The following is a 15834-nucleotide window of genomic DNA, read 5'->3' as shown; positions in this document are numbered from 1 at the left end:
GCGGGATCCCGCGGCGGCTCCCCCGCTGTGCCAGCCCTGCCACGCGCCTGCCCCCATTCCCGCTCCCGGGAATGTCCTCAGGGATGTTGTCCCTTGTCCCCTGCAGCCGGAGGAAATCCGGTCACCCCGTCCCGTCCCGCTGGGGCTGCGGTGTCGTCGGTGATCCCGTAAAAACCCCTTAAAGCGCCGGGATTGTCCCTGCCCTCGCTGCCCGTCCCGCCGCGGGCGGGCATCCCGAGCCCCGGGCGGGCATCCCGAGCCCCGGGCGGGCATCCCGAGCCCCGGGCACAGCCCGCCCCGTCCCCACCTGGCCCCGGCGTGGCTCTTTTGGCTGGGAAAGGCTTCTCCATGTGGCTCCCAGATGTTCCGCCCGTGACGGAGAACAAACGGCAGCTCCGGCTCGGGTTTAATCCCGTGGAAAAGCTGCGAGCGAGGGAATTCCGTGAAGCCCTTCCCGGGATGAGCCGGGCGGGAGCAGCCGGCCCCGAGCACCTCGCAGAGCCCAGAATTGGCTTTTCCAGAGGAAATCCAGCGGAGCGGCGCTTTCCCGCCGGGACCCGCGGGGATTTGGGGAGCTCAGGGGCTCCCGTGGCTGCAGGGGTGGGAACCGCTGGGTTTGGGAACCCCAAAAGCACCTGCAGGGGCCGGAGCGGGGAGGAAACATCTGGAGCTGGACGCGCACGAGGCCAAATCCGCTGTGCCGAGGCCACCGTGGCCACAGGAGCCACCCCGGGGCAGTGGCAGCGTGCCCGGGCCATTCCCAGTGCCACCAGTGACCCCTCCCCATTGTTCCGGTGACCCCACAGAGCCGTGCCCGGGGCTGACGCAGCGCTGCGGGATGAGGGACGAGCCCTGGCATTTCCAGCTGCCATTCCTGTGGGATCCGGGAGGGCAGGAGGCCGGGCAGAGTCACCCTGCGAGCATCAGGACAAAGGAGGGCGACACGCGGGGACTTTTTCAGGGACCACGGGACGCGGGATTTTTTTTCTGTGGAGAGCTGAATGACAAGGATTTAATTCAGTCCCCGCCGCGCGTTCCCCCCTGCGGGCCTCTCGGTGTCACCCGGACCGCGGGGACAGCCCTGGGGGGTCCCCAGTCTGGGGGTGCTGCCCCTTGTCCCCTGCAGCCGGAGCAAGTCCGGTCACCCCATCCCGCGGGGCTGCGGCGGTGTCGGTGACCCCCAGGCGGGGACAGACGGACGGGGACAGACGGACGGAGGCGGGAGGGGATGGAGAGGGGGCTGAAAGGACGGAGAGAGAGCACGGGAGGAAAAACGATGGATGGAGGGCGGGAAGAACCGAGGGGCCGAGCAGTCCCGGCCGGACACGGAGCGAGCGCACCCCAAAAGCGCTTCGTGGGCGGGCGGCGGGGCCGGGGGGGCCCGGGGGGCCCGGGCTTTGTGTGGCGGCGGCGGAGGAGGGTGCGGGCTCGGCCGCTCGTGATGCTCCGGGGGCGGGGAGGAGGAGGAGGAGGAGGAGGAGGAGGAGGAGGGACTTGCAGCCTTTTCTGGCCGCCGCCGCGGCGGAGGGCGGCAGAGCGAGGGCAGCCCGGCCGCGCTCCGGCTCCCGGGGCTGTCACCGGCCCCGCTCCCCCCGCGCCATGGCCGGGCTCCTGCCGCCGCCGCTGCTGCTCCTGCTCCTGCTGCCGGCGGTGAGTGCGGGGAGCAGCGTCCGGGGGGAGCAGAGCCCCGGGGGGAGCCCCGAGAGCCCCGGCGGGCAGGGGGATGCAGCGTCCCGGAGGCACCGGGAGCCGCGTCCCGGGGACGGCGCGGAGCGTCCCCGGAGGCACCGGGGGATGGAGAGTCCCCGAGGCACCGGGCGGGGGTGGGATGGAGGGTCCCGGAGGCATCACACGGGGGTGTTTGGAGGGTCCCGGGGGTCCCGGGATGGGAGGAGGGCTCAGGGGACAGCACAGGCAGGAGCGGGGTCCCCGCCGTGCCGGGCTGGGGGGTCCCGGAGGCACCGGAGGGGCCCCGGTGGAGCCGGGCAGAGCTCTTTGGGGTGCAGAGGGAGATGGGCCGGGGGTTCCGCAGCCCCTCCAGTCCCGCTGCCCCGAGCTCTGCCAGTGCGAAGGGTGGCAGAGCCTCAGTCCGAGGGGAGGGGGCAAGAAGCCCCCCCCGCACCCCCAGTGCCTTCATCACCTGCCTCCCACACACCCCCCAAAGCTCTCCCAGACTCTCCCTGCTCCAAACTCTCCCCGAGCCAAGGCTGAGACCCTTTTCCTGCCGGCAGAGCCGTCGGCGTGTGGCCCAGACAAAAAACTTCAGGGCACGGGGAGGGGGGGCCGCCAGAGGGGAAGGGGGGTGCCCGGAGTGGGGCGGCCGGGGGGGTCCAACCCCGCAGCTGGGGCAGGATTTGGCGGGGGTCCCAGGGGGGTCGTCAGGCAGCCGGACACCCCTCGGGCAGGATATTAAATAAAGGTGGAGTTCAGCGGCCCCGTGCAGGGGTTGAGGAGCGGAGCGGGGTTGGCACCGCCGTTCCAGGGGGCTCCTTTCCCCCGTATCCCCACGGGACCGGGACGGACAAAGCTCCCCAGGGATGCTGTGACAGCGGGCGGGTGGCAGGAGGGACCGGAGCTGTCCCCGTCAGATGGATCCCAGCGATTTCCCCCCAGGGCATCGCCCACTCCCCCCCCGCCCCGGGCTGTGACGTCCCCAAATCGCCACTTCCCCGCGTCGGGGCCACCTCGGGGAGCTGGTTCTGCCCCCCAGGATTGCACCTGCGGGGCTGGGAGTGTCCCCGGGGGTCCTCGGGGAAGGGAGACCCCAGATGTGCCCCCCCAGCTGTGTCCGCACCCCGGGACTCCCCAAACCCCGGGACCCCCCAAGCCCCGGGACCCCCCAAGCCGCGGCCCCCCGCGCTCGCTGCTCGGTACCTGCGCTGCTCGGCCCGGAGCCCTCCCGGTGCCCGGGGCTGGGCGGACCCGCAGCGCTCGGACGCGGCTTCCCGTGCTGCCCAAACTTCGGGAACGGCTGGGAGCCGGGATTTGGCCGCTCCCAGCCGCGGGGCTCGGCCAAGAGAGGCAGAGCGCGTCCGCCAGGCCCGGGGGCAGCTCGGATTTGGCTGCCGGGCTCGTCTCCAGCCGGAGCATCCCCTCCCCTCCCCGCGCCCCTGCCGGGCGGTTTCCAGCACCAGGGCTCCCAAATCCCGCCCGGAGCGGCTCTGTCCTCACCCGGCAGCGCCTGTTCGGGCTCCAACCCCCCCGACACGGCTCCAAAAGCAATTAAGAGCTTCCAGAGGTGTCGCCTGCGCCCTCCGCCCGCGCCCCGGGCCGGGCCAGCTGTCAGAATGCTTTATGGCGTTAATACCCGCGGCTTTGTCGCCGGGAGCCGCGCTAATAACGCGCACATTTCCGCGGCCTAACGCGGACCAGGTGCCCCTTCCCGGCCTGTTCGTCCCGAGGGGGGCTCAGCGCGCCCAGAACCCGAAGGAAACCCCCGGAACGAGAGGGGGGGGGGGGGGTCGAGGCACCTGGAGCTGGGAATTGCATTTTCCGCAGCGTTTGAGGAGCGTGGGCGGCTGGACCCGGCGGGGGGGGGGGTGGCACCGGCCCCGGGGGAGGGGACAGGTGGCCGGAGAGGGGATCGGGGGGTGCGGCCAGGCCAGTCCCACGCGGAGCTGCTCGCAGCTGCCCACGGCGTGCGGGAGCCGGGAGCTCTGGGATCACGGGGAGCTCTGGGATCACGGGGAGCTCTGGGATCGTGGGGTGCTCTGGGATCACGGGGAGCTCTGGGATCACGGGGAGCTCTGGGATCGTGGGGTGCTCTGGGATCGCGGGGAGCTCGGGGATCGTGGGGTGCTCTGGGATCACGGGGAGCTCTGGGTGCTGCCGTGGCCAGCCCAGTCACTATTCCTAGCCAGGCACGCTCGGCTGCCCCCCGGCCCCGCTCCCGGCCGCTGGAAGCGCATCCCTGGGGAGCTGCGAGCGGCCAAACCCTGCCCCAATGGGGCAGCGGGATGAGCTCGGCCACCCCACGTGAAGCCCCCACGAGAGGCCACCGCCTCAGCCCAAACCCAGGTGACATTTGGGGGTGCCGGGAGGCTTCCCGATATTCCAGTCCCTCCTGTCCGCCCGGAGCGGGCTGGAAGGGGCTGGAAAAGGGCTGGAAAAGGGCTGGAAAATGGGAAAAGGAGCTGGAAAAGGGCTGGAAGAAGGGGCTGCCAGGCCGGGCTGGCGGAGCCGCGCCGGGGAGGGGGAGCGGCCGCCTCCCAGCGCAGGGTAATTGGAGCACTTTGTCATTCAGCTGCCTGGAATTGGCGCTCCATTGTCTCGGCCCCGCCGGATGCGGCGCGCCAGGGAGCTCCGAGCGCCGCTCCGAGCGCGGGGACGCGGCCAAGGCGCTGACGAGGCCGCCAGATGCTCCCCCCGAGCCACTTCCCCCCCCCTCCCCAAAAAATCAGCCGTGGGTGGGTGGCAAACGGATGGTCCGGCCCCGGGGCTGCGAGAAGAGGGAGCAGGAGGAGGCCTGGAAGGGCTGGAAGCTCCAGGAGAGGCTTCCTGCACCCCGGGGTGGTGGCCAGGAGGGGTTTCGGGGAGCAGCTGCCGATGTGATTTCAGCCGATTTTCACCCGTGGGGTGTTTGTGGCTTCCAGGTGTGGGGACAGGTTGTTCGAGCAGGGACCCCCGGTGCCACCAGACAGCGTGTCCAAAGCTCCCGGGGCTCCCTCAGCTCTTCATTTCCATCTGGTTCTGGTCCCCAGGTGGTTTCGGGGGGCAGAGCTGCCACCCCGGCTCTCCAAACCCGAGGCAGCAACGTCTCCTGTGCCATTCCCCAGGCTGGGAAGGGCTGAGCCCTCACAGGAGGTGGCTCAGGCGAGGGACAAGGACAAACAGAGGCCGCCTCACCCCAGCCCCCCCGGGGGCTCTCCTGGCTCCCTCCAGCTGCAGAACTCAGCAGGGTCTTTCCTGATGAGTGAATTTTGCCAGGAACAGTGCTTTTTTTCCCCCCCAAAATCTGTATTTTGCCTGAGTAGGATGTCCCCAGAGCAGCCCCTTCCCTGGGTGTCACATCATCCCCCGGCGACAGGAGTGACCTCCCGGCTCTGCTCTCTCTGCCAGGGACCCGCCTGGGGCTCCAAGGACAACTGTTTCTCCAAGCTGTTCACGGCCAGCGGGGAGTGCTGCCGGGCCTGCAACCTGGGCGAGGGCGTGGTGCAGCCCTGCGGGGTCAACCAGACCGTCTGCGAGCCCTGCCTGGACAGTGAGTACCCCCCGAGCCCCCCGGGGCTGCCACGGGGTCAGCGGGACCAGGGACAGGGGCTGGAGTCTCCCCAAGCATCTCCTCGTTCCCTCCTGGAAGCGTCACAGCATTCCCAGCTCACGCCTGTCCTGAGTCAGGCGGGGTTGGGGCTGGATTCTGGGGAAAGGGTTAATGAAAGTGGGATATTCTTCCCCCAAAATGGGGCTTGGGGCGCGGGGAGCGGCACAGCCCCAGAGCTGGGGCTGGACAGCGCTCTCAGGCACAGGGTGGGATTTGGGATGGGCCCTGTGCAGAGCAGGAGTGGATGATCTTTGTGGGTCGGGATATTCCCGGATTCCCCGGGCCCTGCACCGGCACCCGCGTTCCTCCAAAGATCCGCCCCGTCAATCCCTCCTCTCCCTGGGCTGGGATCTCTGATCCCGGACACGGTTCCAGCCCCATTCCCGCTGTCTCTCCACCTGCTGGCCCAGCATCCACCTCCGTAAAATCCCCCTTCCCACCCCGACTTGACCTTGGATCCATCCCCAGGGCCGCCTCCCCGTGAACCACCTTAATTATTTTACTTTTAAACCTTGAAAAGGCCACAAAACAGCAGCAAAACTGAGACGGGAGGGGCAGACCTCGGGAGGGAGGGGACGGCGCTCTCCAGGCCGGCTCCAGGCACGATTCCCGAGTCCAGCGCTCCATAAATGTTGGTGGGAGCCGAGAGCCGAGCGCGGCGGGAGCGCGGGCAGAGGAACCGGGCAGGGATCGCCGCTCAGACAATGCCGGGGCGGCAGCAGCGCTCTGCCCTCCCCAGGCACCGCCGGGAACCCTCCGGAGCGGGATCTGTCGGGAAAAGCGGTGCCAGCCCAGCCCGGGTGGCTCCGGGAGGGCGATGGGAGAGGGGGAAGGGCCGGAGCGGGGCTGGCGGGGAGAAGAGGAGGCAGAGGAGGCCGGAGGAGCGGAGAAGGGACAGAGCAGAGCCAGGGAAGTGCTAAAAATACCTCGGCGTCCTGCGGGATCGATGGACGGCGCTGCCTCCCTGCGCCCGGCCGGGAAACGGATCCCAGCCAGGGGCTGGATCCCACTGAGGGATGGATCCCACCAAAGGAAAACCCTCATCTCTTCCCTGAGAGGGATTTTGGGGTGGGGAGGGAAGGAGACCCGCAAACACCACGGCTGTCCCTTGCTGGGATGGGCAGAGGATCCCGGTGGCTCTGGATCCCCCTGGATCCCCCTGGATCCTGCTGGATCCCCCTGGATCCCGCTGCCGCGGGCTGGGCAGGTGGAGGCAGCCCCGCTGCTGGCAGAGCCTCCAGACTGAGCCCCAGGAATGCGGGCACGGCCCAGGGCTGGGATCCCCACCTGCACCCCGGGCTGCCTCCTCCGAGCACTCCCTTGGACACGTTCCCGATCCGCCGGCGGAATTGTTTTGGAAAAAACCTGCTGCAACCAAAGCCTGGCCGCTGCCAAAGCCCGGGGGGGCCGCAAGAGACCATCTCAAATGTGGGGGGTTGTTCTAATTTCCCCTTTTTGCCCCATTCCAGCCCCCCCAATCCCCGACTGCTGCCTCATGATTTATTTATCCCTCGCAGCCTCCCGCGCTGCCGGAGGAGAGAGGGATGAGGGAGGGATGAGGGAGGGGGGCCCTGTTTGAATCTCGGCTGTAATCGCTCAGCTCAGATACCTTCGGCTGCCACTGCAAATGTGCCCACTCAGCCGAAAGCCTTTCCTGGCCACTTCCCCGCTCTAATGGGGCCCATCAATAATTCAGGATAATGCGAGGGATGAGCCCAGGTTAATGGGAGCCGCGTGTGCCGCCCCGGGGCTGCTCCGGCGCTGCTCGCCCGGCCGGGCACAGGGCAGCGGCTGCTCGGCCACCCCGGGTAGCCCAGGGCCGGCAGCACCAGGGACAGGGTGCCCAGAGAAGCCGTGGCTGCCCCAGCCCCGGGAGTGTCCAAGGATGGGGTTTGAAGCAGCCTGGGATAGTGGGAGGTGTCCCTGCCCAGGGCACTGGCTGGGATTTAAGGTCACTCGCAACACAAATCATTCCACGATTTTATGATTCCCAGTCCTCCGGTGTCCTGCAGGTCCAGGGAAGGCCTCAGGAGAGGTGCAGGGGGAGGGGAGATGCTGGGGATGGGAAAAATCAGCTGCCGAGGCTGGGATGGGACTTCCATCCCACCCATCCCAGAGGTTTGGGATGCTTCACTCCCCTCTGGAGCAGCCCAAAATTCACATCCCAAAGAGCTCTGCCCCGAGCCTGTCCTCAGCTCAGCGTCCCCAGGGAGACTGGGAGCTGCTGGGAGCGGGAATTGTCCTTCCCACACCATCCCCGGCATTGATCGGGGTCAGCTCGAGGCCGCCTCGTTCTCCGAGGAGCGGGGATTGAGGCGGGATCCCCAGCCCCTTCTCCATCACTCGGGCTGGAATTTCCCTGGGATGAGGGACGAGGCTCCGGTGGGATCGCTGGCAGCGGCCGGTGCGGGGACAGCAGCTGCGCCCTCCAGGACGGGCTCTGACCCCTCTTCCGGGGCTAAAAATATCCCCAAACTCCTCCGGGAGCGGGCAGAGCGAGGGCCGGGGATTGATTTCCCTGGCAGCGCATCCTGCAGGATGAAACCGGAGCGCCAGGAGCCCCGGGGTCAGGCAGAGTCAGCAATTAAACGCTGCCACCTCCTGTCCGCATCACACCCCGAGCCGGGGACACGCGGGCGGGGAGGGGGCGCGGGGCCCCGGGGACCCCCGGGCAGGATGTGGAGGAGAAAGTGATGGGATGCGAGGAGCAGGGATGGCCGCGGGATGCCCACAGGGACCGTCGGGAGGTCAAAAATGGGAATAAAACCAGGAATTAGCGCGGGGACGTGAGCAGAGAGCGCTGGGATGGGCACTGAGGGCAGCACATCCCGGCTGGAGCCCCGGGGAACTGGGAATTGCGGCGGGAATGGGGAAAGCGTTAATGGGATGAGGAGCCTTGGGGGACGCTCAGAGCTCGGAATTTCTGTGGGAATGGGGAAGGTGCGAATGGGAAGAGGAGCCTGAGGGAGGCCGGGAGGTGCTGGGGGGCCGCAGAGGGAAATGCCGGGAGCGGAAACACGGATTTGATCCCAGCCACGTCCCGGCCTGCGCCAGCAGAGCCGAGTGACCGCGGGGACGCCACGCCGAGCCCCCCGTGACCCCGCGTCCCCGCAGGTGTCACCTACTCGGACACGGTGAGCGCCACGGAGCCGTGCAAGCCGTGCACGCAGTGCGTGGGGCTGCAGAGCATGTCCGCGCCCTGCGTCGAGTCGGACGACGCCGTTTGCCGCTGCGCCTACGGATACTTCCAGGACGAATCCAGCGGGAGCTGCCGCGAGTGCCGCGTGTGCGAGGTGGGCTTCGGCCTCATGTTCCCCTGCAAGGACTCGCAGGACACGGTGTGCGAGGAGTGTCCCGAGGGCACCTTCTCCAGCGAGGCCAACTTCGTGGACCCCTGCCTGCCCTGCACCACGTGCGAGGAGAACGAGGTGCTGGTGCGGGAGTGCACGGCCGTGGCGGACGCGGAGTGCCGGGGTAAGAGCCGCGAGGAGAGGGCGCTGAGCTGCCCCGGTGTCGCTGTGTCATTGTCACAGCTTCCGGGAAGGGAAGCTCCCAGTGAAGCTGCCCGAGCGTGGCTCAGCCTGGATTTAGGGAGCGGCGCTGGGAGCTGGCAGTGCTGGGCGAGAGAAAGGAGCTGAGGCTTCCTCTCAGCCCCCATCAGCATCCCAAACCCAGATCCAGCCCCGCGGGAAAGGGGGAAAAAGGGGAGAAATAAGGGCAGAGCTAAAAGCCACGGGCGTGCTGTTCCAGCCGGGAGTGCTGCTCCAGCCGGGAATGCTGCTCCAGCCGGGAGTGCTGCTCCAGCCAGGAGTGCCGGCGGCTCCTTGGCAGGGACAGCGGCCATTCCCTGGCAGGGACAGCGGCGTCATTCCCTGCCCCGAGCCCGAGGGGAGAAAAGGGCTTTGTCCCGGCCGCCGCCGAGCCGCGGCCCCGGGGCAGCTCCTCGGAAGGGTCGAGTAAATGGAGCCACAAGTCAAGGACACAGGGCCGGCTTTGTCCGCCGGGAGCGGCTCCCAAAGGGCAGCGGGGCGGGGACACGGCAGGGCAGGATGTCACCCCCCCCCCCGCGGGGGCTGGCGAGGCGGAATTCCAGCCTGGCACAATTCCAGCTCGGCACCGTGACACCCGGGGCTGGCAAGGGGGTGGCAGGGCGAGGTCCCGGCTCCCGCCGCGATTCCAGGCGCATCCTGACTCCGGGATGGGCTGGGGGATGCGGCCCGGCCCCGGCAGTGGCACCGGGCAGAGGCCTGGAGAGGGCACAGGGAATTCGGAATGGGATGAGATGGGATGGGATGCGATGGGATGCGATGGGATGGGGCAGCCACGCGTTTCCCTGGAGCAAGAGCAGACGGATCCTCTCCGTGGGACACGCCCGGGCACGGCAGGAACGGGGTCACTCCCGGATGAAGCCGGCAGGGGCCGGGAAAGGGGCAAATCCAGGCCCTGGCGCTCCGGGAGCGGCTCCGTGCGGGGTGTGGGGGCACCTGGGCTGCCTGAGCCCAGTCCTGGAGCGGGTTTGGGGTGGAGGGGAGGCAGCTGGGGCGGCTTCCCTGGATTTGGGGGATGGCAGCACCGGGAGCTGTGCTGGGAAGAGCTGCAGGACTTGAGCAAAGCCAGTGCTGGGAAAGAGCTGACAAAGCCACGGCCACCTCCAGCCACCCCCGGGGCAGGGGGCAGCTTTGGCTTGTCCTGGGGACAGGCAAGGCCAAGCCTGGGGACAAGGGGACGCGGCAGAGCTGTCACCTCCGCAATCCCACAGCCTTGGGAAGAGATCCCTGCGGGAATCCCTGTCCCGATCCTCATTTTCCTTCCCCTCCATCCTGGCAGGTCTCCACCCTCGCTGGACAACGCACACCCCGTCCCTGGCGGGCTCTGAGAGCCCCGAGCCGGCCACCAGGGAGCCGTCGGGCACTGAGGGGGTGGCCAGCACCGTGGCCGACACCGGCACCACGGTCATGGGCAGCTCGCAGCCCGTGGTGACCCACGGCACCGCCGACAACCTCATCCCCGTCTACTGCTCCATCCTGGCCGCCGTGGTGGTGGGGCTGGTGGCCTACATCGCCTTCAAGAGGTACAGAGACCGTGACAGGGACCGTGACAGGGATTTGGGGAGTGGGGAACGGTGGGACCCCCGCTCTGGATGTCCCACAGCCACGGCTGACACCACCGAGGGCACCGGGCCGGGGGGACTTCCAAAGTGGTGTGAGGAGTGAGGCAGCTGCGGGGTGAAGAGGGAGGAGGCAGCAGGGTGGGGGACCCGCTGCACCCCTGTCCCTGTCCCTGTCCCTGTCCCTGTCCCTGTCCCTGTCCCTGCCTGTCCTGGAACCAGGACAGAAACCAGAAAATGGGACAGAAACCAGAAAATGGGACAAAACCCTGCCAGCCTCAGGGACGTCACCTCGCTGCCCCCGTCCCCACAGGTGGAACAGCTGCAAGCAGAACAAGCAAGGGGCCAACAACCGCCCGGTGAACCAGACGCCGTCCCCCGAGGGGGAGAAGCTGCACAGCGACAGCGGCATCTCCGTGGACAGCCAGAGCCTGCACGACCAGCAGCCCCCCGGGCAGGGCACCCAGGGGCCAGGTGGGACCTGCTGGGGCAGCCCGGGGTGGGCACGGGGTGGGCAGGGGCACCGTGGGGCGGGCAGGGACAAGATGGGATGGACAGGGGCACCCGGAAATGGACAGGGATAATCTGGGATGGACAGGGACACCCGGAGATGGACAGGGAGGATGGACAGGGGCACCCTGGGATGGACAGGGAGGATGGAGAGGGATGCCCTGGGATGGACAGGGGCATCCTGGGATGGACAGGGGCACCCTGGGATGGATGGGGAGGATGGACAGGGACACCCGGAGATGGACAGGGAGGATGGACAGGGATAATCTGGGATGGACAGAGATACCTGGGGATGGACAGGGACACCCGGAGATGGACAGGGAGGATGGACAGGGATAATCTGGGATGGACAGAGATACCTGGGGATGGACAGGGACACCCGGAGATGGACAGGGAGGATGGACAGGGGCACCCTGGGATGGACAGGGAGGATGGAGAGGGATGCCCTGGGATGGACAGGGGCATCCTGGGATGGACAGGGGCACCCTGGGATGGATGGGGAGGATGGACAGGGACACCCGGAGATGGACAGGGATGGACAGGGACAATCTGGGATGGACAGGGACACCCTGGGATGAACAGGGAGGATGGACAAAGACATCTGGGGATGGACAGGGGCACCCTGGGATGGATGGGGAGGATGGGCAGGGACAATCTGGGATGGACAGGGACACCAGGGGATGGACAGGGACACCAGGGGATGGACAGGAGCACCCTGGGATGGACAGGGAGGATGGACAGGGACACCTGGGGATGGACAGGGACACCCCAGCACGGATTTAAGGCCGTTTCCCCCTCGCAGCGCCCAAGGCGGACGGGAGCCTGTATGCCGCGCTGCCGGCCAGCAAGCAGGAGGAGGTGGAGAAGCTGCTGGGCAGCTCGGCCGAGGACACGTGGCGGCAGCTGGCCGGGGAGCTGGGCTACAAGGAGGACCTGATCGACTCCTTCACGCGCGAGGAGTCCCCGGCCCGCGCTCTCCTGGCGCACTGGGCCAGCCGCGAGTCGGCCACGCTGGACGCGCTGCTCGCCGCCCTGCGCAGGGTCCAGCGCGGGGACATCGCCGACAGCCTGGCCAGCGAGTCCACGGCCACCTCCCCCGTCTGAAGGGCGGCCCGGGGGGGCCCCGCGGGGTCCTCCCGCCCCCTCTGGGCTCTCCCCTGCCCGGGGCCGGAGGGGAGGGTGGGGAGAGCCCCCGGACCCCCCCGGCTGCCCGCGCGGAGCTCCCGGTTCCGGTACCGCCCCCTCCCCGCGCTGGCCCCGCCCGGCAGCCCCTGACGGTGCTGGGGGGGGCCCAGCCCCACCCTGATCCCAAATCCCGGCTGCTGCCGGAGCGTTTGCAGCGCCAGGAGGCTGCGAGGATGGATGGATGGATGGATGGATGGATGGATGGATGGATGGATGGATGGATGGATGGATGGATGGATGGATGGATGGAGGGATGGATGGATGGATGGAGGGATGGATGGATGGATGGATGGATGGAGGGATGGATGGATGGACAGACGGACAGATGGACACGGGAGTGACCCCCGTGCTCTCAGCCCTCTCCTCTCCCCCCTCCCAGCCCCTTCTCCCGGGGGCTTCTCTTCCTCTTGCCCCAACCCCGCTATTCCCCAAATCCAGCTGCTTTCCCCCAAAAAACAGGGGAAGGGCGGGGCTGGAGATCCCCGGAGCTGCTGCCCCGGGATTTGGGGGGGGCTGGGGGAGGGGACCCGGCTTCCTACACTGTGAAATTCGGGGGTGCGGCCCCACAGGGATTTGGAGCCGCCGGGACCACCCCGGACATCGAGGAGCAGATTCTGGGGTGCCACCAGCTCCTGTCCCTGCAGGGGACAGCGAGGGGACAGCGAGGGTCCCACGGACACGCCCCGTGGGGAACGCTGAAGGTGGAAAGCGCTGACCAAGTGCCTGCCCCGGCGGGGACATCACCCAAGGGCTCCGCTCCTCCTTCCCCGCCTGTCCCCGATGTCCCCGCCCTGTCCCCGATGTCCCCGAGCTGCGCCGACCCCGGCCGAGGCCACCCTGCCACCATTGCACTGTCCCTGCTGTCCCCACCCCCGCTGAAAGGGCTCCTCCTGCTCCCGCACTGTGAAGGCGGCTCCGAAATGTCCCCGCGGGTCCCTCCCCGCCTTGGGTGACCCCAGCACCTCCCCCTGTCACCGCCGGCGAGGGGACATCGCTCAGCAGAGCTCGACGTGCATTTTTGGGGCATTTCAGCCCCAGCTGGGTGACCTGGAGAGCGGCCTCGGGCTGGGGATGTCCCCTGAGCTGCCACCGGGCTCCCGGGGATGTCCCCTGAGCTGCCACCGGGCCCCCGGGGATGTCCCCTGAGCTACCACCGGGCCCCCGGGGATGTCCCCTGAGCTACCACCGGGCTCCCGGGGATGTCCCCTGAGCTACCACCGGGCTCCCGGGGATGTCCCCGACGCTTTGAGCTCTCCTCGCCCGGAGCATCCCGAGGTTCCCGCGGAGGAGGCGCTGCCGGGCGAGCCGGGCACGGCCCCCGGGCCTGGTGTGGCCCATCCGGCCCCTCTGGATTCAGCCCAAAATCCCTTCCTGGAGGCAGAAATGGGATTTTTGTCCCCTCCTCGAGGAGAGACTTGTAAATACGAATTGTGGTGTTTGATGTTTCTACGTGTGACCCCCTGGCGACAGCCCTGTCCCCTCCCCGCCTCCAGGTGAGAATTCCCACCCCAATCCTCTGATCCCACCTCATTTCTGGCCTTAAAGACTCCATGGGGAGGCAGAGAAACGTTCACCTCCCCCGAAAATCGCTGCAGCAGCTCGGGAACGCGGCAGGATTTGGATGTTCCCGGGAGAGCTCGGAGCTTCCCAGGGGTTGGAGCGGCACCCGTGGGATTCCAGCACCCAGATCCTACAAAATCTTCTGGGAATTTCCCCTCCCTGCTGTGTTCCGGGTGACGGAGAAGCACAGGCTGGGCCCGGATCTCCAGGCTGGGGTATCGGATGGTTCCTGCCTGCAGGGGAGGAGCCAAGATCCCTTGGGAAGAGCCGCCCTTGGTCGGAATCTCTTGGCCATGGAAGGGCTGCAGATCCCAAATCCGAGTCCCGAACTTCTCCCGTTGCTCAAATCCAAGGAAATTTGCCCCAAATTTACAGCCCCACTCACAGTGGGCGACTCTGGGTTGGAAACCCCCAGCTCCTGCCAGGCTGAGCCACGCTCTGGGATGGATTTGGGATGGATTTGGGATGAACTCCATCACTGGTCGTCGTCAGGTTGTTCTGTTTTTCCCTTTTTTTTTGGAAAAGCGACTCCAGTACAAACTGAGGGTTCCTGGAATGACGCACCCGGATCCAAACCGAACTTCCCGGATGAGCCAACCTGGCCGAGCCTCTCCCGCTGGGAATTCTCTTTTCCTCAGGACAACGCTGCCGTGCTCTCAGGTTTTAACTGCCGTGGGAAAGGGATTTCAGCACCCCGGAATCCTGAAAATCGGATTTTCAGGGCCGAGGGAACGGGGACAAACTCAGCACCCAAAGAGGAGCCGGGGGCTGCCCCAAATCCCGCCTGGCTGCAGGGAAGAAACGGAAATAAAATTCCAAAAAAAAACCACCAAAAAAAAAAAAAAAATCCCAAACCAGGAGGGAAACACCAAAAAACCCCAAACGCAGGAGGGAAACCCAAGCCAAAGCCAGAGCTCGTTTCGTGTTGTACAAACCCCGTGTGTCCCTCCACTCCCCCTCTGTAACTCCAGGGCCGATTTCTTAGGACGTAGAAGGATTTTGGGGGGTTTCGGGAGGGTTCGGGGCAGCATGAGCCGGGGGGGATGCACGGGGGAGGCCCGGGGGGGTGGAATTTGTCCGTGTGTATCCTTGGGATGCCAATAAAGAGCATCGCTGTCGCTGCCCCGCTCCCTTCTTCCCGCTCTCCCCCCACCCAAAAAAAAATGGGGAGGGAAAGAGCTGCTTGATGCCACATCTGCTGCTAGGGGGGCGGCAGGGACAGATCCCTGCTGGAACCGCCGGGAAAAATCCCGAACCCGTCCCCAGCGCCAGGTCTTGGGAAAACACAGCAATCACCGGGAAAAAGGGGGGAAAATTCCGAATTAAACTCCCACGAGGCGCTTTTCACTCAACCCCCGGGGGGAGCGGGAGCTTCCCTTTGGAGAGGGACAGAGCTGGGAAGGGAATCTGGGAAGGGAAAGTTGGGAAGGGAAAGTTGGGAAGGGAATCTGGGAAGGGAAATTTGGGAAGGGAAAGTTGGGAAGGGAATCTGGGAAGGGAAAGTTGAGCTTTCCCGGGCTCCGGGAGCGGAGCGGCGGCTCCCGGCTCCAGCTGCAGCTGACGATCCCAAATCTCCCCGATATTCCTTCTGGCTGCCTGTAGGGAAACCTCCCAAGTTTTCCCGCAGGTTCTCCAGCCCTTTATCCCGGGTTTTGGGGCGCAGCGCCCGCAGGGATGGGGGCTTTGGAGATGTTCCCGATCCCAGCGCCAGCCCCGGGTGGGACACGGCGGGATCAGCCCCCACGCCAGCCCCGATCCGCCCCCGGGCAACGTCTGGCTCCCAGATGGAGCCGCATTCCCAAATAATGGGAAGCAGTTGGAGCAAAGCGGGAGCGGAGCCGGGCACGGGGTGGGAGCGGGATCAAGGCGGGGGCACGGAGCCCCCAGGGCAGAGGGGCCGCGGCTTTCCAACCTCATCCTGCCCTTCTCCAGCCTCATCCTGCCCTTCTCCAGCCTCATCCTGCCCTTTTCCAGCCTCATCCCGCCCTTTTCCAGCCCCTCATCCCGGGGGATTTGCCGGCAGCACAGGTTGGATCCATCGCCATCGCTGCGGATCAGCCTCGGACCCATCCCGGGGTTCCGGGCAAGGCTCGGGCCCAGCAGCGCCGGAGTTTCCATCGGAGCCGCGGCCTCGCTCCCAGGAGGAACCTGGAGCTGCTCTGAAGCTCCTGGAAGCCCCGGGAACTCAGGAAGTTTCCTGGGAAGGACGATG

The 15834-nt window shown here is 67.1% G+C and overlaps 1 protein-coding gene across 1 annotated transcript; it reads left to right on the top strand.

Moving 5' to 3' along the window:
- Positions 1–1559: 1559 nt before the first annotated feature.
- Positions 1560–11981, top strand: NGFR (nerve growth factor receptor). The gene is made up of 6 exons (XM_068996542.1): positions 1560–1650; positions 5059–5200; positions 8375–8734; positions 10088–10331; positions 10681–10841; positions 11680–11981. The coding sequence occupies exons 1-6, from the start codon at positions 1600–1602 to the stop codon at positions 11979–11981; spliced, it is 1260 nt and encodes a 419-aa protein (XP_068852643.1). The 5' UTR covers positions 1560–1599.
- The last annotated feature ends 3853 nt before the right edge of the window (positions 11982–15834 follow it).

Source organism: Aphelocoma coerulescens, chromosome 27 (genome assembly GCF_041296385.1).
Source record: "Aphelocoma coerulescens isolate FSJ_1873_10779 chromosome 27, UR_Acoe_1.0, whole genome shotgun sequence".
In the NCBI taxonomy this organism is placed as follows: domain Eukaryota; kingdom Metazoa; phylum Chordata; class Aves; order Passeriformes; family Corvidae; genus Aphelocoma; species Aphelocoma coerulescens.
This window is presented reverse-complemented; position numbering and strand designations above follow the sequence as displayed.

Coding starts and splice junctions, on each gene's coding strand:
- NGFR (XM_068996542.1), top strand. CDS start 1,600: ATGGCCGGGCTCCTGCCGCCGCCGCTGCTGCTCCTGCTCCTGCTGCCG. Junction 1,651..5,058: donor TCCTGCTCCTGCTGCCGGCG/GTGAGTGCGGGG, acceptor TCTCTCTGCCAG/GGACCCGCCTGGGGCTCCAA. Junction 10,332..10,680: donor GCCTACATCGCCTTCAAGAG/GTACAGAGACCG, acceptor CCGTCCCCACAG/GTGGAACAGCTGCAAGCAGA.